This window comes from Ictidomys tridecemlineatus, chromosome 11 (assembly GCF_052094955.1).
Source record: "Ictidomys tridecemlineatus isolate mIctTri1 chromosome 11, mIctTri1.hap1, whole genome shotgun sequence".
Lineage (NCBI taxonomy): Eukaryota > Metazoa > Chordata > Mammalia > Rodentia > Sciuridae > Ictidomys > Ictidomys tridecemlineatus.
This window is the reverse complement of record NC_135487.1, coordinates 8,452,858-8,476,405: the sequence shown is the minus strand read 5'-3', so window position 1 is coordinate 8,476,405 and position 23,548 is coordinate 8,452,858. Positions and strand designations below refer to the sequence as shown.

General features: G+C 46.3%; 1 protein-coding gene and 1 long non-coding RNA gene across 2 annotated transcripts; both read right to left on the bottom strand.

Annotated features, from left to right (window-relative positions):
- Positions 1-1,242: 1,242 nt before the first annotated feature.
- On the bottom strand, positions 1,243-4,174 carry LOC144367876 (uncharacterized). Its single transcript, XR_013427430.1, has 2 exons — positions 4,038-4,174; positions 1,243-2,515 (listed from the first exon to the last, which is right to left on the bottom strand). It is a non-coding gene; the product is annotated as an uncharacterized LOC144367876 (long non-coding RNA).
- Positions 4,175-4,998: 824 nt separating this feature from the next.
- LOC101962129 (PRAME family member 12) lies at positions 4,999-7,671 on the bottom strand. The gene is made up of 4 exons (XM_078027737.1): positions 7,370-7,671; positions 6,417-6,998; positions 5,668-5,802; positions 4,999-5,583 (listed from the first exon to the last, which is right to left on the bottom strand). Exons 1-4 carry the CDS (start codon positions 7,669-7,671, stop codon positions 5,010-5,012), a joined length of 1,593 nt encoding a protein of 530 aa, XP_077883863.1. The 3' UTR covers positions 4,999-5,009.
- Positions 7,672-23,548: the final 15,877 nt, after the last annotated feature.

Below are 23,548 nucleotides of genomic sequence, written 5' to 3'. Positions count from 1 at the left end.
TTTGATCCTCTTGCCTCAGCCTCCTGAGTTGCTGGGCTTTTAGTTCTGTGCCATTGTGTCCAGCTTAAAATAAAATTATTAAAAGGACTGAGGTTGTATTTCAGTGCTAGAGAGCCTCAGGGTTCCATCCCAAGTACTGAAAAAAACTTTTAGAGAGAAATTATAAAAGCTGGGTTACAATATCATAGAGGATTTGAATCTTAGAGATGGAAGGGAAACCTCTTAATTGTCTCAGTTCTGGGTTTAGGGAGACCTGGGATGTCTTTTCTTTTTCAGGTAAGAGGGAAATTTCCTGCATAATCAGAGCATAACCTAAGTAATAGAGTTTTTCTTTATTTCTTTGTTTTTTTGGGGGGTGGTTGAATTGGGATTTCACTCAGGGGTAGTGGACCACTGAGCCACATCCCCAGCCTTATTTGGTATTTTATTTAGAGACAGGGTCTCACTGAGTTGCTTAGTGTCTCACTTTTTGCTGAGACTAGCTTTGAACCTGCAATCCCTCTGCCTCAGCCTCCCGAGCTCTGGGATTACAGGCATGTGGCACTGCTCAGGCATAATGGATTTCTTCTGCAGAGAACTCAAGTTTATCCAAGGAGGTCTTATGGCTCTCATTCTTCACCTACTGTTAAAGGGGAAGAAAAACTATTTTAGAATCCTGTGTGGTAGGAGACCATAAAACAAATCATTTGAAAATTGAGTGAGAGGCATTTCTAGGACATTGTATGGTTGAGAGGTCTTGGCCTGATGCCTGAGAGGGGTGATGTGGCATTTCAGGGCACACGTGTAGATTCCCAGTCTGGGTTTATTGCTGACTTTTCAGAAGGCAACAGTGTTGGCTCTGCTCATCACCTGGGTACCAGAGACAGCAGAGTGAAGGTGTCTGCTGGGAACCACTTGGAGTCTGCAGGCCCATTAGATGACAGGAGCTGGGGTTTGGAATTGCAGGAAATCTTGCATTTATAATTTCATCTATTGCACCTAACTCTTGGGTACCTGTCCAAACTCCCTTTAGGTTTCTTGACTGATGGGTTGTTAAATTGTACAAGGATTTATAAGTCGTATTCTATGAAGTTCTCTACAGCAGTAGGGCACCCTTGGGTTCAATCCCCAACACACACAGACACACAGACACACACACGAAGACTCAGACTATTGTTCCCTGAACCTCAGCCCTTGTGGATAAAGCTGTGGTCCACTATTGTCGCGACCCCTTGCCCGCAAGGAAGACGCAACTCGGGAATCTTCTTTCAGCGGTTTATTCAGGCCCTTGATATTTCTTCTACTCATCCCTCGGATGCCCCTCCCAGCCTTAATATAGCATCTCAAGCCCCAATGCGAAGCTGCCACATGGAACTTTTTCATAGGGTGCTGAAAAACCATGCGCCAACTCTCCCAAATAAGGAGTTGTTTGTCACATACCACAGCGGAGCCAGCGCCATCTTGTAATGGCGACCATAATCTGCATAAGCGGCAGAAACGGCTCACCACAGTTGCCCCTTTCTGTTTTCTTAAAACAATACAGGCGAGAGTAGAGGTCCTATCCCACTGTGCAGAAGTGGTTGCATAGTATGGCTCAGTCCTAAGGAGGGCCCTTCCCTAGATCTGACTCCATATCAGCCGACGCCTTTTTTCGTGGGGCGGGGCGTGGACACGTCAAACCCGCATGCAATAGGACATGCTCTCCTTGAGGTCCCGGTCCACTGCGGGATCACTCAAGTGCAGTGCCTTGCCTCGCATCCTGTATCGTGACGATGGTGAACAAAAGGGGGTAGCTGGGACTACCTCTGTAGGACAACCACAATAAAGTTGGCGACACCCTGAGAGAAAGGCACAGGCTTTAAAGCCATAGTTAAAGACCAGTGTGGAAACCCTTCTGCGTGCAATGGCAACAAGACCTGCAGAGTGCAAGGGCTTTCCAGCACTAGAAGAAAGACAAAAGAAGGACATGTTGAACCCAGTGCAATGTTAGAATAACTTGGGGTGCAACGACCATGTCAAAGGCACTAGTGTGGAAACCCATCTGCGTGCAACGGCAGCAAGACCTGCAGAGTGCAAGGGCTTTCCAACACTAAAAGAATAACGAGGAAAGACATGTCAATCCCAGTGCAATGTTACAATAACTTGGGGTGCAATGACCATGTCGAAGATTTACTATTTAAGATGCGCAAGCCAGACTTGAGGTGAGTTGCCATTTTCTAAAGCTGCAAGAGCTTGTATGATCATAGCCTTATCGTGAGCACTGCGGGCCTTGAGGCGACAGAGAAACCACAAACAGAGGAACATACCGAAGCAACACACAGTACCAAAAATGCCTACTCCCACCCACTCTTTAAAAAAGGAAAAGGCAGAAGATATCCAATCGGTGAATTGACCCAAAGTCACGGGATCAACACGGGTACCATTCAAGACAGCTATCTGGGTTAGTTGAGACTGGATCATGTCTTCCGCTGCCATGGACCAATTTCCGGCCAAATATTCGCCAAAGATGCAGGAAGCATTCCTGGAATCATTAAATCTGACAGAGGTTATACACAAATGTGCACGTTGGTCAATGCAACCCAAAAGTACCAGGTCAGACAATTTTTTTTAGCTGAACTTGAAGTATATCTATTTTTTGGTTAGCAGCCAAAATCCCTGACAAAATATGTTGATTAATTTTATTTTGAGATTCGAGTATGGTGGAAGTTTGTTGAATAACATTATTAACAGTGACAGCAGTTTGTACTTGACTGGCCATGGCTACTCTGGCCGTAACTGCTGCAGCAGCAGACACTGCTACGGCTGTCACTATAGCTGCTGTGATTTTGAGCAGCCTGTTCTACTGCACCCTCTAACATGAATGCTCTCCAATCTAGATATTTTCCCGGGGAGACACAGGCTCGGACTAAACTTGCCCAATCTGAAGGGGTCATGCAGAATCTAGTCAGTCCTTCCACCTGAGTAAGGGTGAAAGCAGCATCTATGCCATAAGTATGGACGGATTCTGCCAAGGTTTTAATTATTTTAAAATCTAAAGGCTCATGATATCTTCCCCTATTATTGTCCTGAAAAACTGGGTATGCTAGTCCCATGTCTGTATTAACTGTTCTCCACACTTGGGTATGGAAAGTCCTCCCAGAGCTTTGGATTCCTCCCACGTACGGGGGCAGAGCAATGGGTGGATCTATGGGTGGAACATCAGGTATAGAGCCCTCCTCTAGGTTCTCAACTTCCTCCCCAGAACTGGATTTATTACCCTTCTCACAGCAGGCTTTTACATCTGTTGTTTCCTGTTTTTTCTTTTTTATCTTAGTCTTACGTAATTGTTGTAATAACTTGTCCAATTCCTCAGAACTGTCCGAGCTACTTGTGTCCTTGGGAGTTTTTAACTCAGTCAAGTCCGGATAGAGCCTTCTCCTCTGTTTAACTTCAGACTCCCTTGTCTGTTCACCACTCTTACTCCTAATACTTTCTGCTACCTCGCTATGTGACCCTTCCAATTTTTCTTCATGCAATTGCTCAAGAACGGCCTGACCCTCGCTCACAGCTTTCTGGCATTTACCATCCATTATACACCCCCTCACTAATTTCCAAAGCGGAATGGTACCGCCCTTTAAAGTTCCTTGTTTGTAAGCGAAATCCAGATCTTTCCCTAATTTGTCCCAACTGGGAATCGTGAGACTCCCTGAAAAAGCAAACCAAGGAGCTACAGAGTCAGTCTCTTCTAAAAACCTCTGTAATGTGCTCCGCTTCACTTTAAGTCCCTTAGAACGCAGTAACCCGTCCAAGGCCAGCAAAATTGGGCTTGAGGAAGTAGCACCCATACTGTTCCAAGCAGTGTAAAGAAAGTGAAAGTACAAACCCCCGCTCTCTCCTTATTTACAGAGGAGCGTCTTATTTTATTATTTTTCCCCCGCTCTCTCTTTATCTACAGAGGAGCATCTTATTTATTACTTTTTCCCCGCGCTCTCTTTATCTACAGAGGAGCAAATACCTTTTTCCCGCTCTCTCTTTATTTACAGAGGAGCTGCCACGCTTTGATCGCGGATCCCACTTACCTGGGACTAACCGGTGCACCACCCCTGACCGCTGAAAGTTCTGGTTCCCGGGTTTCGGCACTACTTGTCGTGACCCCTTGCCCACAAGGAAGACGCAACTCGGGAATCTTCTTTCAGCGGTTTATTCAGGCCCTTGATATTTCTTCTAATGATCCCTCGGATGCCCCTCCCAGGCTTAATATAGCATCTCAAGCCCCAATGCGAAGCTGCCACGTGGAACTTTCTCATAGGGTGCTGAAAAGCCATGCGCCAACTCTCCCAAATAAGGAGTTGTTTGTCACAAACCACAGCGGAGCCAGCGCCATCTTGTAATGGCGACCATAATCTGCATAAGCGGCAGAGACGGCTCACCACACACTATGACCTGAATAACTCAGATGGAAGTCTCCTACTATCCTCAGATAAACTCCTTTAGAGAGCAGGTTAGTGTTCTCAGTTCCATGGGCAACCACAGGCGAATTACCCCATCAAACAGCCACATGCATCGAAGGAATGGCACCCAGAAAAGTAAAGAATGGAGGGTATACTCAGAATGGCCCTGCACTGTTGTGATGCCATGAGGTCCTCAGCTCCAGTGTCACTGGTCAGCCACTGGTTAGCTTCCTGACCTTTAAGCTGAAAACCATGGAGGACAGCAGAGGCTCTGCTGCAAGTTCCCCAAGTGGCTCATTTGCAAGTCGCTCGTTTGCAACCATCCATGCAGGACTCATGCCCTGTGCACCTCTCAGCACAAATGTACTTCCAGAAATTCAGATTCCTGTTTCTGACTCCTAAGACACATGTCCCCATTGGTTCCAAGTCTCCCGACAGGAACCAAGCCTCTGTGACCCAGGCCTCCTGCATCAGCTTCTCTGTTCCCACTCATGTTAAACAGTGCCCTGGCGTCCTGTTTCCAGTTCCCCTTGGAGAGACACTGGTGTCTTACCTTTATTTTCAAGTGCACAGGAGAACATTTCTCATATATGCATCCCACTAGGCAGGCAGCCAACAGCGACACGGACTGGAGGGCAGGTTATAGATAAACCAGTTGCCACATCTATGGCAGGGTTTAGTATAGAAAAGGACGTTCTTTGGCTCTCTCACATCCCTCAGTATCTCCATCAGCTCATCGATGAGTTGGAAAAGTCTCCCTGGGTGGATGGCACCCTGGGCATCATAGCTCTCCAGAGGGGCAGGGTACTTCTCTAGGCGCAACCGGGTCAGCCTGGAAGTGTGAAGCAGCAGGTTGCTCAGGACCGACATGGAGATGTCATTCCCATTGAAGCTCAAGACCCTGAGCTGGGAGCAGCAGCTCAGGACAGGTAGGATGGCCTGGAGCTGGGAGTTGGTGATCCCACAGTCCTGCAAGTTCAGGGTCTCAAGGGTGGCTGCAGCATTCTCTAGCAGAATGACGAGGGGCTCAGGACTGAAACTCGTCAATTTGCTGCCCCACAGCGTCAGGTGTATTAGCTGGTCGAGGTTTGGAGACCCCGACAGATCATTCCAGTCTGGATCTGAGAGCTGGCAGTCGGTGATTGAGAGGGTCTCCAGGGGGGTCTTCAGGAGCCTAAGCAAAGACCAAGCAGTTAGTTCTGAGGAGTGATGTCAAGGTGGGGAAGACAAATTGGCCCAAGCTCAAGGTCACCCTGACCTTCTGATGATGGTCTCCACCCAGGACTCTGCCTGTTGCAGAATCTGCTCCTTCGCGTCACCCTGTCTCATGCTGAGCCTTTCACCCCACTTGAGTGACCAGGTGGGTCCTTCATCTCTAAGGCGCCCCTCCTCTCTGCCAAGCAGAAAGCCACAGCTGTAGCAGAGGGGGTCAGGGTGAGACGTGCCAAATAACAAACCCAGGCAAGATGGAGCCGCACAAACTGGGGTGGCCCTCCTGCGGGGCTCACACCTGTACCCTCCACCCCTGCTCCTCACCCTGCAGTCCAGAATCACCACCCAGAGCTCAGAGCAGCCTTCCCCAGGGGGGCATTGGCGGCAGCTCCTCTGCTCCCCGCTGGAGAGCACAGAGCTTCTCTGTTGAAAGGTGCAGGTGTGGGGGCTTCCCTCCTCCAGCGCCCTCCCCTCTCCCTGCTTCTCCCCACCTTTGCTGGACAGGCCTCCCAGGTCAGGAACCTCACACCCACTCACTAGCTCCTCTCCCCCCCATGGGCCCCCCAGCAGAGTTCTGCTCCCCAGACCATGGTCCCCTGTTTAGGGCTCTGCTTCTGTGTGGGGGTTTAGGTGAGACCTGGCTTCAGGACAGAGGGAAACAAACACTTCATGGACTTTCTAACATCTCCATCAATGTTAAGTCACCATGGCTGGCACACAGCAGGTGCCCGCTGAAGTTTCATATGACAAAGAGTTTGCTCTGATGTCCTTGGACAGTTCCCTCTGCTTCCTCACCTGAGCACCTGGCACAGATGGCCTTCTAGGAGGAAGACACCATCCAGGTACAGCATCCGGAGGCTGTCCATCTTGGCAAACTGTGAGGTAATGTCATCCATCAACTGATCTCTCTCCTCCTGGGAAGCATAGGCAGACACATAGACGTGGGAGAAGAAGAGCTTCCTCAGGTTTCTCATCTTGCCCCAATAGGTGGCAAAAGTAGCCAAGGTAGACAGGCTCCAGCAACACTGCACGTCCAAGTGCTGGATAAGGTCCAGATCCAACCTCTCCAAGATCTTCTCTATGGTATGGACAGGCAAAGTGCACATCTGCAGCTTCTTGCAGCACAGCTGTATCCGACCCTTCCTCTCTTCCACCCAGCGAAAGAGGAAGGAGTATAATGCATTCAGGTATCTTTGCTGGAAGCGCAGGTTTACTAACACCTTCAAGGGCAGAGTGGGCCCTGTGTCTGGAGGGGCCTTCACTGTTTGCCTCTCCTTCATGACTCCTGGTGAGCAGGCATCGACCACGGCTCCAGACCACGTCCTCCAGAAGTTCCCATGAACCTTCCGCAAATCCAGCACCTGCAGTTTCCACCTCCTGTGGGGACCACAGCAGAGTCTCAGCCCTGAGGCCCCTTCCTTCCCCTCTCAGCTGCTGCTCCCTGCTCCACCTCTTCCTTCTGTCTCACTTCACTCTACCCCTTGCCCCTCCAATCCAGCCTAGTGCCCCCACCTGTACCAGCTGAGGGAGGGGCAGGCACAACCTCCTTCAGGGGTCAGCACAGCTGCCACAAGCACCTCCACATCTGGAAGCCCCTCCCAGGTGGGGCTCAGCATGGCCACGGCCTCTCCACCCCTCCTTGCTGGCAGCACAGGAAGCCTGTGGAGCACACTGCAGCACCCACTCTCCCTGCCCACAGCCATCCCTTCCCTGGACGCCCAGGCGCTGCCTTCCAGGGTCCCCCTCACCTGGGGCGATCCTGCTGGGCAGCCAGCATGTCCAGCCCCTCCAGTGCCACTCGGATCATCCCCAGCTGTGGCGTATTCATCAGGGCCCCCAGGGGCAGGCGGGTGAAGGGCCAGGCCTGCACCATTTTCTTCAGGACCTCAGTGTGTCCCCCGCTGAAGGCCTCCACAAAGAGTGGTGGGAAGAGCTCTATGGGCAGGTCCTCCAGAGCTAGGATGGCCCTGGACTTGTCCTTCAGGAGGCTGCGCCCTGCCAGCTCCTGCAGTGTGGGTGGGGTCCGCTGCTCATCCTTTGGAGTCTGCATGGAGGGATCCTGGGGGATGCCCAGCCCAAACACATCATTCACAGCCAAGCTCCACAGCTCCACCTTATACCCACCCGAGGAAACCACTCAGCCAAGTGGATGCTTTGGCAATCAGTTGATCCAATTTCACTCTCTGGGTGCCAAACCAGGCCTGGTGGTTCAGGCCTATAACCCCATGGCTTGGGAGACTGAGGCAGGGGGATCACAAATTCCAGGCCAGCCTAGAACTTAGTGAGACCACGTATCAAAATGAAAAATAAAATAGGGTTGGGGATGTAGCTCAGTAGTAGAGTGCCCCTGAGTTCAATCCCTAGCTGCAGTGAATAAATAAAGTGGGTATCATTGGTTTTCATTTTTAAAAAGAGCATTTTTTAAATTAATTTACTTACTTATAGTTTTCTTTTTTTTTTTTTTTGCTGATACTAGGGATTGAAGCAAGGGGTAGCTTACCACTGAACTACACCCTTACCCCTTTTGGTTTGTATTTATTAACTTTGTGGCCCAGGATTAAACTCAAGGTGTTTTGCTACATCCCCAGCCCTGTTTGTTTTCGATACCAAAGATTGAACTCTGGGTACTTAACCATTGAACCACATCCTCAGCTCTTTTTATTTTTACATTGAGGCTGCTTAGGGCCTTGCTAATTTGCTGTGGCTGGCTTTGAACACTAATCCTCCTGCTTCCTCAACCTCCTAAATTGCTGGGATTATAGGCATGTGCCCCCAAGCACAGCAAAAAGTATAATTTTAAGGATGCACAATATAAATATTTTTATTATCAGAAAATAGAATTCCAGGGCTGGGGATATGGCTGAAGCAGTAGTGCACTCGCCTGGAATGCGTGAGGCACTGGGTTTGATCCTCAATACAACATAAATATAAAAAATAAAGATATTGTGTCTACTTAAACCTAAAAAAATAAATATTATATACAAATAAATAAATAAATCTTCCTTAAATAAAACAAAATAGAATTCTAATCAATTAGATTGAAAAAAAATTACAATCTACTTAAGTAATTTTAAAGTGGGTGGGGCTGGAGCTCAGTGGAAGAGCAGTTGCCTAGGCCGTGTGAAGCACTGGGGTGATCCTCAGCAGCACATAAAAATTAATAAATGGTGGGCTGGGCATTAGGTCACTTGGTATATGCTTGCCTCATATGCACAAGGCCCTGGTTTCAATCACCAGCACTTCCAAATAAATAGATAGATAAAAGAATGCAGTCCATGTAAACTTATTTTTATTTTATTTTTTTTTAAATGCGGGACATGCGTGCACAAGCCTATAATCCCAGGAGCTCCAGAGATTGAGACAGGAGGATCATGCATGCAAAGCCAGCCTCAGCAAGTGTGGCGCTGAGCAATTTAGTGAGATCCTGTCTCTAAATAAAATATGAAATAGGGCTGGGGTGTGGCTCAGTGGTTCAGTGTCCCTGAGTTCAATCCCTGGAACCAAAAAAAAAAAAAAAAAAAAAAAAGAAATAAAGAAAGAAAGAAACAATGAAAATTGAAAGAGACATAAACTAAAGAGGAAATCTTAATGTTCAGGATAAACGAAAAACTACACTGAGAGGCAAACCCTAAGTCCTAAATTGGTTCATGAGAAAAAACAGAAAATTGTTCCTGAACCCGCACAGGTGAGGAGGTGACTCGGTGGTGCTCAGGGCGGTGTGCGACTTACGGGATCTTTCCAGGTGTGCGGGGTGCTGGAAGCCTCAGCATGTGGTGATGGTTCTCCTTGGGCTCCAGGACTCTTGTGTTTCTCCTCTGGCTCCGCAGAAGCATTTATGGACCTCCCAGACCACGCCCCCACCTCCACCTTTTGACTAGTATCCAATCAGAAAGCAGTATCTAATCACAATCCCCAATCTCCACCCACGTAATCCTGATCGGATTTGCTATTTCCAGATTAATCGATTGAATCCCATGTTTTTGCAGGAGGGTAGAATCAGGGAGAGTGAGGGCCAGGGTTGCCTCCATCCATGCACTCCACACGGAGGACTGAATGTTGCCCATATGTGACTCTCCTGTTCCTGCCTGGAAGACAGAAAAGCACTGAATCCCTACAGTAAGAATAAACAAAACCCCTCAAATATCATTATGATATCTTTGAAATATCCAAAATATTTTTTAAAAAAATATTTCCTAAAGATTCCATAGTAAAACAGCTTTTTGAAGATACTAGCGTCATCCACGAAGAAAACAGATGGAAACCAGGTGTCCAACAGTCACGGAGGTGTGACATTAGCTTGCAGTAGATCAGGGCCACTCAGGAGAAAGAATGGACACCAAGGGTAAAATCAATCTTCTAGACGTGGGGGAAGACTTGTCCTGTTTGTCTGTTTGAACCGGGGATTGAACCCATTGGTGCTCTACCACTGAGCCACATCCTAGCGCTTCTCCTTTTTTTTTTTTTTTTTCAATTTTAAGACAGGGTCTCACAAAATTGCTTAGGTCCTCACTAAGTTTTTGAGGCTGGCCTCAAACTTCTCATCCTCTTGCCTCAGTCTCCAGAGTCACTGGGATCACAGGCATGGGCCAGCATGACCCACTAGATGGAAAAATTGAAATCCACAGAGGGTGGAAACTGTGGGCAACTTGGAATATTTGACAGAAAGACACAGGTTTGGATACCAGGTGTCCCTGACTTCAGCACAGTCACCACCTGAGAGCCTTCCTGCAGAATCACGGACCCCCCAGGGCACATCTCCCAGGCAAACTTGGCCGCAGGAAGCTTCCAGGGCCCTTTGAGCTGTGAGAAGTACACAGGCAGAGGAAAATATGAGGAGTCTGAAAATATAATTCAGGAATTGAAAAAGGAGAGATAGAAAGAGAAGGAGTGCTTGGATGGTGAGCCATGTGAGGGGAGGACATACAGGGGAGATGGAGAAGGAATGGTTTGATTGGCGGCAGATACAGCATTGCGTTTCTGCTTTGTGGTTCTGTCTTTGTGTTAGTCAGCTTTTTCACGCTGTCACTACAACACCCAACCCCAACAACTACACAGGAGGAAAAGTTTATCTGGGGACTCATGGTTTCAGAGGTCTCAATGCACAGACTGCAGGCTCCATTGCTTGTGGCCTCACCTCCAAGGTGAGGCTGAACATCATGGTGGAAGAGTGTGTGGCAGAGGGAAGTGGCTCACATCATTAGAAAGCAGAGAGAGATGGCCCCTTGCCAGATACAAAATATACACCCATATTCACACCCCAACGATCAGCTTCCTCCAGCCACACTCTACCCACGCCCACTTATCACTCATCACATCAGGGATTGATTCACTGAGTAGGTGAAGGCTCTAACCCAATCATTTCTCCTCGAAAACATTGTCACATGTGAGCTGTTGGGAGACACAGCATCTAAACCATTATTGCTCTTTAGGCTCCACAACAATTAAAATTTAGTCTCTCAACTGAATTCCAAATCTCTCTGCCATTTGTCTGTGTGTCGCCAGGTGGAAAGCGTGACTTCACGCCACAGCCCTGCCTTCTCTTACCACCCTTGACTTGTTGCAGGAGGCAGGTAGATGTTTCTGTCAACCTGAGTCACAACAGACAGTGGCTCTCCAAAGAACAAGGGTAGTCAGACATAATAGGGCAGGAAGGCAGGACACCCAAAGAAAGATTAGTCAGGGCCCCATCCAGGAGGCAAAGGGAGACAGGGTGTCAAAGGCAGCTTTGATCAATTCTCACTGGCTCCACAGACTCAGTACCAAGGGTGGCCTCAGTTCAAGGACAACAGGCAGCGACTGGCCAGGTGTCCTCCTACATCACATGGGGGTACATGGTGGGGTAGTTTTATGCACAGCTGAGGTCGTGGCTGACTGGCTTGTGATAGTTGTTGCACGAGGCAGTGCTGCCCACTGACCTTCTCCTCCCAGCACCCTCGCTCCCCCTCATCAGATTTTCACACGTGTTACTCCCTGTTGATTTGGACGCCATTTATGTTTCCCTCTTGTGATGAAGATCTTTTCTCCTGAAGCATCTTGAATCATCCATTCTTTGGTTAGGGTTCGACTCTATCTCAGTGCCAGGAGGAACTTGTCCTGGTTGGTTCAGTCCCCACTGGGGGGAATTATTGGATGACTAGGAATCAACATAGAGACCCATTGAGCCACATTGGAGCAACAGGTGGGTTTTCAGGGCGTGGCTCTCAGGCTCCCTCTCCCTGGAAATCACTGTTAAAATCAATTTTGTCTGTTCAATAGGCATTGGCTCTCTCATCTATCTCCAGGTCCAGGCCTCTGATTTTCTGTTGGGAGCTGGATTTTGCAGAAAGTTTATACTTTAGGTGTTCGTTAAAAAATATATATTTAGGTGGTGATTTTATTTAGTTTTAATTTTCTCTAGCAGTGGGGATTAAACCTAGGGAGGGTTTAACACTCAGCTACATCCCAGCCCATTTATTTATTTATTTATTGAGACAGGTTCTCACTAAATTGCTCAGATTGGGGTCAAATTTGAGATCCTCATGTCTTAACATCCTAAGTAGATGGGATTACAAGTGTGCACCACCACACCCTATTTTGAATTAAAATTTAAAAATGTAGAGCATTTGCCTAGCATTCAGAAGAACTTAGATTTGCACCCTTGCATGAAAAGTATAAATAAATATATAGATAAATAAATAAGCAAACAAAAAAATCAAAAACCCGTGTTCAAGTACACTATTTAGAGTTGTTTTTCTTCTTTTTCATTTCTTTCTTTTTTAAAAAACTTTTTTGCATGAAGCTGATTATAGTTACTTTTATGGAAAAAATCTGAATGGTTACACTTTCTGATAAACACTTAGAATACCCATGCTTTAAAATGTGTTGATAATTTGCTTTAACCAGCTACTAACAAGGTGATTTGATTGGCATACATTTTAATATAGTTTCCTGAAGTATGTCTGAAAACATGTGAGAATGTTTATGAATTTAGTGGAATTTTGAAGCAAATATTAATAAAAGAGCCAAATAAATGTAGCTTGAATAAGGTTATATCATGTCTTATTTGACAGGGCTTCCCATCTCACAAATTAGGCAAATTGTCTTTCTTCTAGAATTACCTTGAGAAATTCAGGAGCCTTGTGGAACATCCCAATGTTAGCTCAAGGTCAAGTGACAATGTAGAATCTGATCCTAGAGAAGTTAGTCAACAACCTCAAAAGGTTTAAAGCACTTAATGAAAATAAGGGCCTAGATCATTATGAAAGATAAGTAATTTAGCAAAAGTGCTGAAAGATTTTGAAAGCTAATATTGAAACTTGTGTCATAGGAAACAATAATTCAAATTTTAACAGAGATGACTCAGTTTTTCTTTTTCCAAGTAATCAGAGACCTTCTTAAAACCAACCTGAAGCTAGGAAGGATGAGACAGGAAGACTGAGAGTTCAAAGCCAGCCTCAGCAAAGGTGAAGCACTAAGCAACTCAGTGAGACCCTGTCTCTAAATAAAATACAAAGTAGGGCTGGGGACGTGGCTCAGTGGTCAAGTGCCCCTGAGTTCAATTCCTAGGATCAATCAATCAATAAATAGTAAAAGGTTACTCCCCACAGCTCTAGGACTGAGCATTGAACCAGGGGCACTCTGCCACTAAGCCACACACCCAGTCCATTTTGTTTTATTTTGAAACAGGTTTGCCAAATTGCCAAGTCTGGCATGAATCTTGCCATCCTCCTGCCTCAGCCTTCTGAGAAGATAGAATTACATGCATGGCTCATCTCACCTGGCTTAAAATGTACTTGTTAGAGTGCAGTTATTTGGCGGTTGTTCATCTGGAACATTCCACATGAAAGCTACCACCATTTCGAATTATCTTTGGTATCATTTGTCCACCAATTTCCAAATGTGCCTAAGAATGAACCATAATAATCTCAGTTGGAGTGCAGAAGAAAGGCTCTCCTGGCATTCCTTGGAGTTTGCAGGTCCCATTCTGTGTTTTACTAATCTCTTGGGAGCCAAGAGAAAATCTGATGATCTTGTTTGGAAAGTCAGGGGTTTGGAAGCAGTGTGTGTGTGTGTGTGTGTGTGTGTGTGTGTGTGTGTGTGTGTGTGTGTGTGTGTGTTTATGTGGTTTGGACAGAGTCCTCCTGAAAGTTCCTTTGATCAAAATATCAAACATAAAGACCTTCTCTTGCATGGTCTCCTGCCTCCACTTTTGTGAGGTTTTGGTACAAATAAATTCATTTTGTTTCTGCAGAGTTTCACAGTAGCATCCTTAGCAGGGACACTGTGGTCATGGAATATCCTCAGCCATTACACAGTCACCCTTGGCTCCCTTGAGTTGTCTGTATCTGATGGCAATCATTTGGCATGCATGTGGCTGCTGGATCCTGTGTGTGTGTGTGTGTGTGTGTATAGTACTGAGGATTGAACCTGGGACAATTTACTACTGAGCAATACCCCCAGTATTTTTTTTTTAATTTTGAGGCAGGGTCTCTCTAGGTTGTCCAGACTGGCTTGAAACCTTCAAATCTCCTGTCTCAGCCTCCAGGTTGTGGGATTATAGGTGTGCACCATGGTACCTGGCCATAGAGCATTTAACACCTTTGAGAGATTGCATCACACCAGGGAGAAGCACCATACCTATGAGGAGAATGATAGCCTCGGACTGCAAAATTCCTCTGGATGAAGATTCCCAGGAACCAAGATTTATCCAACTGAATAAGTCCATGGTGGAGCGTGTTCTCATCTCATGAAAAGCACCCATTTCTTCTTGAAAAAACTTTTAGATTTTTATGAGAAACATCACTTTTCACCAATTAGGGCACAAACTCCTTCCTGATGAACAGCAGGACAAAGAGATCACTTCCCCTCTGGAGTGTGCCTGAGGCCAAATCCCTCTCAGACTGCACTGCTAGTAGGCACTTCAAAGGTTCAAACTGTTTGTAACAGTTGCTGAAATATTATTAAGTGAATTTTCCAATTTAGAGATTCCTACCTGAGGTAAAATTTCTCCTACTAAAGAATCCCTTCAGATGATTGGTATTCTAGTCCATTTTCTGGTACTGTCATGAAATACCTGAGACATGCTTTTTTTTTTTTGAAGAGATTTATTTAGCTCACAGTTCTGAAAGATACAAGACCAAAATCAGGAAGCCCCCTTGGTTTGGCCTCTGGGAAGAAGCCAAAGAACAACCTGGGGCTCAGGGTCAGGCTTGTAAACAACTCTCAGAAGGACGGGCTCAGCATCCCAGGAGAACCATTTCTTTCTAAGAACACACAAAGCTTCCAATACCTGAAGCTTTGAAGGATAAATTGCACCAAACCATAGCATAGGGATAGAGCTAGACGGGATCACAGCCATCTCAGTCATTGTGGCCAGTTTGCCCACCAGTTGATCCCAAGCCCTAGAGGCCAACAAAGATGTTAACAATAAAGAAACATGTTGTTCCAGCCACTGATACTCATACTTTTACTTCTCTTTCGACATCTATCTTTTACTGGGGATTTAGCTCCCATCACTTTTTATTTTGTATTTTAAGCCAGGATCTCCCTGGGTTGCTGAGGGTCTTTACATGTTCCCAGGCTGGCCTTGAACTTGCCATTCTCGTGCCTCAGCCTCCCCAGCTGCTGGGATTACAGGCATTCCCCCACCAGTCCTGGCCTGGCCTGTTTCTTAATACCCACTGACATGTCAGACACAGTATAGTTTTTGAGAATGTCCTGGTACTGCCCCGGTGGAAGTCCACTGTCTTGCTGTTGCTTGAGATACTTCTGCTTTTAGTCTGCAAAAAGGGTCTTAAACTGTTTCTGGTATTAGGGAAGAAAAATGGAATTTATCATTCTTGGGGGTTCATTGTCCATGCAAACAAAACAAAAGAAAAACAAACAACATATATATGTTTACTAGATAAAGACCACAGAGATCCAGGTTTCCCACTCCTGTAATTGCAGCAACTCAGGAGGCTGAAGCAAAATGATTGTGCTCTTGAGGCCAGCCTGGGCAGCTTAGCAAGACTGTGAGTCAACATGAAAAATGAAAAGGACTGGGCATGGAGCTCAGTGGTAGAGCACTCACCTGGAGATCCTGGGTTCCATCCCTGTACTGAGACAGGCAGGCAGGAAGGAAAGAAAGATAGACCTGAGTGAACACCAGGAGTGAATGGTGGGCTCTTAGGGGCACGAGAGATAGAAACAGGGCCAAAGGCACCTGTCCCTGACTCCATGGTGGCTGTCATCTGGAGCCCTTTGAGTTCTTCCCAAAGTGGGGTATTTCCCAGGCTGCATCAACCCTAATCAGTTTCTATGTCTCTTGAGCCCATAAGGGAATTCTCTGTAGCATAATGAAAGGAGAGAGTTTGAGTAACAGCCAATCAGCAGTTGGGGAGCATCAGAGTTAAAAAGTTGAGCATTTCATGCAACCTGTCAGACGCAAGTGCCTATGGGAAAATGCAAAAGGGATCTTTGTTGGTGTGTGTTGGTGTTGCAGCTCCAGGGATTGAATCCAGGGTGTGGTCCACCAAGCACCAACCCCTAGCCCTTTTTATTTATTATTATTTTTATCTTCAGTGCAGTTTTATTCTAATTCATTGAAAATTGATAAACCATATCATATTGTAAAACTCAAATCACCAAAACATTCTTTCCCGTTCCCCATATCTCCACTCTCTTGAGTCATCTCAGTAAATGACAGTCTCTACAATGAATCTCAAGTAACTAGAACTTCTTTCTTTTATTGTCTATCTATCTATCTATCATTCTAATTAGGCAAATACCACAGCAGAATGCATTTTGAATCACTGTACACAATTGCAGCACAACTTTTCCTTTCTCTGGTTGTACACCATGTAGCATCGCACCATATGTGCAGTCACACATGGCGCATCCCTTTTTAAAATTTGAGATAGGCCTTGCTATCTTACACACGCTGGCCTGGAGCTTGTCATCCTCCTGCCTCAGCCTCATGAGTGGCTGTGATTACACCCAGAGAGTCCTTTTGTTTTGTTTTTGTTGGTTTGGGCTGTGCCCTTTTCTTTTTTTTAAGAAATCACCCATATTTGTTTCACTTACGTTTGCAGTTGAAACAGGCTTAGGAATGTTTTTAAGACCTAGATGGTGGTTTAAGCTGAGGGATATTTGAAGTCCAACCTTCAAATTTGACTTGTCTTACCTCTTTCTTGCTTTTGGGCATCTCTTGAGGCAGCTGAGCAAGAGGGTTGAGATTCCAAGGTGTCACTCTCAGATGCCACCCTTGACTTGGTGCTTGGACCTAGAGACAGGTAGATGTTTCTGCCACCCAGGTAACAACAGAGAGTGGCTCTCCAAACACTGACTTTAGAAGATAGGGAATGCATGATACTCAAGCAAAGAGAGTCAGGGGGCCCATCCAGGAGGCAAAGGAAGACAGGATTTCAAAGGCCACATAAGTTGCTTTGAAACCATTATCATTGGCTGCAACAATACAGTAACAAGGGTGGCCTTGGTCCAGGATGACAAGCAGCTGCTGAGAAGGGTGTATTTTCATAAAAATATAATTTTGTGCAGGATGCAGTGGTGCATAATTCCAGTGGTGTGTAATTCCAGAGACTCAGGAGGTGGAGGCAGGAGGATTGCAAGTTCAAAGCCAGCCTGAGCAACTTATTGAGGACCTAAGCATCTTACTAAGTCCATGATGCAATATAAAAAATAAGAAAGGGTTGGGGATGTGCTTCAGTGTTATAGGAACCCAGGGTTCAATCCCTGGTACCTAAAAAATTTTAAAGAAAGAAAAATATTTTTTATGTACAATTTGTGGTAGATTTTGCATAAGGCTGTGGTTCTGTGAGTCTTTTGTTATGTCTCTGGTTAGCAGGCAATTGTGGCCCAGGACGCCCACTTCCTGGCCCCCTGCCAGCCCTGCTGTGTTGGAATGGTGTCATTTTGATGGAAAACTTTCACCATTAGCTTCACCTGTAAGTACACAGTTGTTCACAGCTGATCAACATCCTCAGCAAGGACACAACCAGTGTTGGATTCCTTGAGTCGTCTGAAACTGATGGCAGTAGTTTGGAGTGTGTGGTTGTAGGAATGTGTTTTGAAAGGAAAGTCACCACAACACTTGGAGCGACCAAGAGATCTTTATCGCAGCAGTGCAACAGAGAAGAAAAGAGAGAAAGAAAAGAAAAAGAGAGCAATGGAGAGCAAAAGCAAGAGAAGAAAGAGAGAGCAAGAGCAATAGAGCAAGAGCAAGAGAGAGGGACCTGGCAGGAAGGAATTTTAGAGCCCAAATCCAATGGATTCTCTGGGTCTGCAAGCTGCCTTGTTGGCACAGGGGGGTTGTGTGTTCAGCCTCGAGCATGGGTGTAAAGTGTTCAGCCCTGAGCAGGGGCTTGGGCATTTGGGCTTGAAGCAAACAGGTGATAAAGAACAAGACAGAAGGGTTGGAGTGGCCAGGTCACCCTGCATCTTACTTTGTTTGGCATCCCCTGCAGACAGCTTACTCAGCCTGTCCTGAACCTAACATGTTTAAAGCCCTTTAAAGCCAGGAAGGCAAGCATGGCGACTATAACAGAAATAATTGCCAGTGGCCTAGGGAAAGGTATGCTGATCCTGCTTGCTTGCTTGCTTATTTATTTTTAGTATTGGAGATGGAACCCAAGGGAGCTATACCACTGGTTGCTGAAAGCTCAGTCTCCCTGATGCCAACTGTATAAGGAGTACACAGTTCTCAGAAAAAAAGAAAAAGAATATTTGTTAATTTGCTAGCAAAAGAGGAAATGAGGGAACTCCTGCTCCAAAGGCTGTGTCTTCCCATCAGCAGGAACGGGTTTTTTAAAAGAGCAGTTTCAGAGAAAATGACATTAGAAAGGAGAAACCAGGAAGGAGAAGATCATGGAGGAGAGGTAATGGAGAAGAATTGGGGGAGAAAAATGTGAGTTTCAAAGCTACAAGAGATATGTAAAAGAGCATCAAGTGAGCCCCTATTGCACACTGAACCAATTCCTAACCTGCTCTTTTTTGGAGAAACTGGGGATTGAACACAAGGTTGTTTGACCACCGAGCCGTGTCACAGGTCTCTTTTGTTTTTTATCTTGAGACAAGGTCTCACTTATTTGCCTAGGTTGTGCTAGAACTTACAATCCTCCTGCCTCAGCTCCTGAGTTGGTGGAATTACAGGTGTGTGCCATGGTGTCCACTACAATCTATTTAAAAAAAAAAAAACACCTGTGCTCTCACAGGATACGAGGGCAGAGAGGACTGTTTTAAATGGGGGTTAGGAGCTCGATATGGGATGGCGCAAAGTGGGCCACCAAACAAGTGGTCAGAATGGCCCAAAAGAGTCCAGTCCATTTTGCAGAGAATTGAGAGGAGGCGGCGGGCTTTTGGGAGTGGGAAAAGTACCAGGTCACCAGGAGACAGAGTGGGAAAAAGAGAAGTGGCAGAATTGTCTTTGGCAGAACAACCTCCCTGTGTTGCCAAAGAAGGATCCTAATGTATGCAAGAAGGGGCCAGAAGAGATGAGGAGCAAGGGGCAGTGGAGAATCAGAGGGTGGGGAGCTGAGCAGGGAGGTGGGCTGTCCATATAGAAGCTCAAAGGGGAGGGGTCGAGTGGCTTCTTTGGGAGGGCCTGTGACAGAGGAAGAGCCAAGGACGGAGTTTAGTTCAGCCTAAATGTAATTCAAGGGGCAGTAGACAGTGAGAGGGGCTCCCTTTGCCAAAGTGAAGGCTCTGATGAGGGCCACAAGTTCATCCTGCTGATATTGGGAGTGGAGGCTCCTACACAACCGAGGCTAGAGAGACTTGCCTACCCTGCCTGGTTAATTTCCTCCTGAAAACAGAAGGAGCCATCTGGGAACCAAGACTCAGAGTGAACTTGCGAAGGAGAAGGGATGGGAAGGTCGAGAATCTTGGTGCTGGGCCAAGATCGAAGTTAACTTTTGTGACTTAAGAGGAGACTTGTCACTGCCATCTCTAGGGGGTAGACTTGTGAGGAGGAGGGGAGGAGAAGGGTAGAGTCACTTCCCCATGGGAGTCGGTGTGTGGAGAAAGAAGAAGAGCCCTAGGTGAATGGAAGAAGGTGTGTGGTCATTGTCCTGGGCCCTCGGACCACAGTCCTAAACACCTCAAATCCTCAGAGGGGAGAGAAATTATGTTAGCATCAAGTCTGCTCTGCAAAGAGAGGGACAGCATCAGCAAGGGGGAGAGCAGGTGTTGTGATTGGGTAGAAAATGGAGGAGGTTTCGACAGATGTGAATGGGCTCGTGGTGTGAGGTGATAGAAGGACTGGAAACATCCACCTCAGAAGCAGGTCATGGGAAGGTACTGGCCAACAGAGTAGGGGATGGTCCTAAGGTAAGGGTGAGGGTCAGGGGAGCAGCAGGTGAGTCTGAATGGAAGCATCTATGAGGGGAGAAGCAGAGCATAGTCCCCAACTTTGTGAGGAGGTCCCTTCCCATAATGGGAACAGGACACTGTGGAATGGCCAAAAAGGAATGAGTAAAAATTAGAGAGCCACAAGCACAAACAAGGCTAGGTGTCTGTAAGGGTTGGTAGTTGGCCCCAGAACACCCTGAGGACTGAATATGTAGCCCTGGTGTCTAGGAGGAAGGAGACGGGCCTACGTGACATACACAGTGTGACCCTGAGTTTCCATGGAGTGATGGTACTGGTTGGTTGATGAGGACCTGGATCTTTTCAGTCCTCTGCAGCCTGTCCTAAGAGTTGGAAAGGGGAACCCAAATGACCAGGTGGCTGGGGGGCCCCCATGTACTCAGGGAATGTACAAAAATCCAGAAATTATCAGGCTTGGGACATGTAGGAGCCCAGTGACTCATCTGACCACATTTAAAACAGGGTCTGAGTGGTCCTGAGGGACCGTCCCATGGGCCAGTGACACCAGGGACAGATGGCTTGAGCGAGAATCTGCTATCCCTGCTTTCAGGCCTTCTCACCTCTCTCATTATACACCTTAAAGGTCACTTCCTGAACCTCAGCTTTGGGATTTAGAAGCCCCCTCTCAAAGCATCTGTCACAAGGAGACAAAATTGCAATGTATGCAGTCCAGGGGAGAAATAAAGCATGTCCACGTGCTTCTGCCCCTTTCGGTGCTTTATTCACTCAAATTCCTCAATGCAATTTCACTCTCTAGGTTCTTTTTTTAATATTTATTTGTTAGGTGTAGATGGAAACAACACCATGCCTTTATTTTATGTGGTGCTGAGGATTGAACCCGTGTCCCGCCCATGCAAGGTGAGCGCTCTACCACTGAGACACAATCCCAGCCCTCAATAGGTTCTTAATCAAGAAAAATGCCAATCCTTAATGCTAGGCACTCCAATAGACATAATCAATTCACAGCAAACAATTCTAGATTAATTTTAAGCATTGCAAACACACTTAATCATGACAGGCTAATGACAGACATTCCCTCTGCATGCTTATTCTTCTCAAGCCTCCTTGCTGAGCCAAACACCCTTTATCTTGTAGGGGAACCAAAGAGTGCTTCTCACTCCCTGTTCTCACGGGTAGGTTTTAAGAGGCTCTGCTGTGTCCAACTTTCTCTTTTCTTTTTAGGACTTATAAAGTTCTTGGTTAGCACCTGGATGGCCATCTTAAATGACAGCTGCCATTTTAAGGAAAACATTTCACTTTCATGACCAAAGGTGTTTCTGAGAAAGGCTCACCAGCATTCAAATTAAAGAATGCATTTCATTGTGTTCATATAGGCTCTGTTCTCCTCAAAGTTAGAAAATTTTCTTCAAATTAAAACTTCCCCCTGGAGTCACATTAATATTGGATTTACTGGGCTGGGGATGTGGCTCAAGCGGTAGCATGCTCGCCTGGCATGCATGCGGCCCGGGTTCGATCCTCAGGACCACATACCAACAAAGATGTTGTGTCTGCCAAGAACTAAAAAATAAATATTAAAAATCCTCTCTCTCTCTCCTCTCTCACTCTCTCTTTAAAAAATAAAAAATAAATATTGGATTTACTTATTCATTTGTTTGTTCACATACATTTGTGATTGTGGGGATGGAACCCAGGCCCTTCCACATGCTAGGCAAGTGCTCTACCACTGAGCTATGTCCCCAAGCACTACGTTATTTTTTATGAATTTCATTCATTTCTGTAGAAAAGCATGGGTTCTGGGTTCCCAGATTGTACAGGTGAAATTGGCCAGTGTTCCAGAAGGGGATCTAGACTCTTTGGATGCAGATGCACAAAGGAATGTGCACCTTCCAGTAGCACTCCAGAGAGTGGAACCCAGTCCCCTTCTGACCCTGCCACGCTTACACACCCGTCCTGTTTGTCATGACATCCTACAGTTGTGGGCTGTCTCACAGCACAAATGAACCTAGAGTCAAAAGATGAGGAATTCAAAGAGCAGCCTGGGTGCTTTATCCCTAGGGCTGTGTGGGGACACATGCAGCTCTCAGTCCTTATACAATCCAAGGAGTCTGGACACACCAGAATATCTTCAAGTCCCTTTTTGTTCATGAAAACCCTTAAAACAAAAAGTGATGACACATCTCATATTGCAGATCGTCCTTGCCTTTATTTGATCCTAGAATCCAGCAGCAGAGCAGAATGAATGCTGTTCAGGACTCCCCACCCCACCCATCACACATGCAAGTTAGACATAGAGCCAGAAGAAAAAAAGTGTCATAAAGAGGGGTGAGGCACACAGATCCCTGCGTGGGGACAGATGGGCTGGCTTTGTAGGACCTGGACTCTGCTACCTGTTCCAAGAGTGAGTTGCAGTCTGCTTACACATCCAACTGGGTTCTAGTTCACTGTGTATGGAGAAGCCTTCAGGCCCAAATGAGAACATGTACACAAGCAGCTTTAGGATAACTCAAAAGAAGATTGGGTGGACCACCTTCTCCTTCTTGGATGGGAAGCTAAGGCTAAGGTCACTGCATAATCCCACCAGCCTGAGTCCTCAGCAGGAGTCGTCATTTAGGGGATCTTGGTCTAAGACCAGGCAGCACAGGCTGGGCCACCCTTTTGCCCACAGCCACCTCATCCTTACTCATCCTCTGATCATCTGCTGATTGAAAGCCTTGAGTCCCTGGGTAGGGAGAGATGGGAAGTGTTAGGGGAGGATCTGTCAGTTATGAGCAGCCTTCTCCCCCACCAGAAGGTGGTAATTTATAAAGTTTAATTTAGACATATATGCAAGTGTGAACTATCTATAGAATTCTACTATTTTGATGAAAGCTAATTTGGATACTTTCATTGGCCATGACTATATTATTTCAAGAAAGAAGTTGTAGCAGGATGATAGGCAAGGTTTTGTGAGAACCAAAAAACCTATTTTATTCTCATTCAATCCAAAGACCAAGTCACCAAGTTTCTAGGTCTATGTGGAGACCCACAAGGATGGGCGAACTTTGAGTGTCTTGGTGGCACTGAGAAGGGCTTTTTGAAATGTTATTGTCCATTTAGACAGGCCTCCTGTGTTCCCCTAGATGGATTATGCCACAGTGTAGCCACAGATAATGACCTGATTTCAGTTGGATGCCTTGAGTTCCTGGGAATGAACCTCATTGATCACCAAGTACTTAGTGGTATTTCTCCATCAGCCCCTGGAGAATTCCAGTGTCAAAATCAGAAAACTAGGTAAAACCATCATGGAAGATGTCAGAGGACTAATCTTGAGATTTCATTCATTTCAGACTATTTATTTATGCACCATCCATGAAACAAAAGTTTCTTCATGTGTGCATGAAGCCTAAATCCCATTCTAAAAATCCAGGCCCCTTGTGATGACTCTATACAGACACATATGGCTCTATACAGAAGGTCCAATCTTCAGGGGCTTCCTCCCAATGTAGCCCCCAGCATCCGATTCCTTTCCCCATCCACACTTCAGACAGTGTCTGAAATGCTGGGCTCTGAGTTTCCTTCATGATCCCTCTACATCCTGGTTGTAAATCCAGTTGCGTAGAGGGCAGCTTTTCATACACACCCAA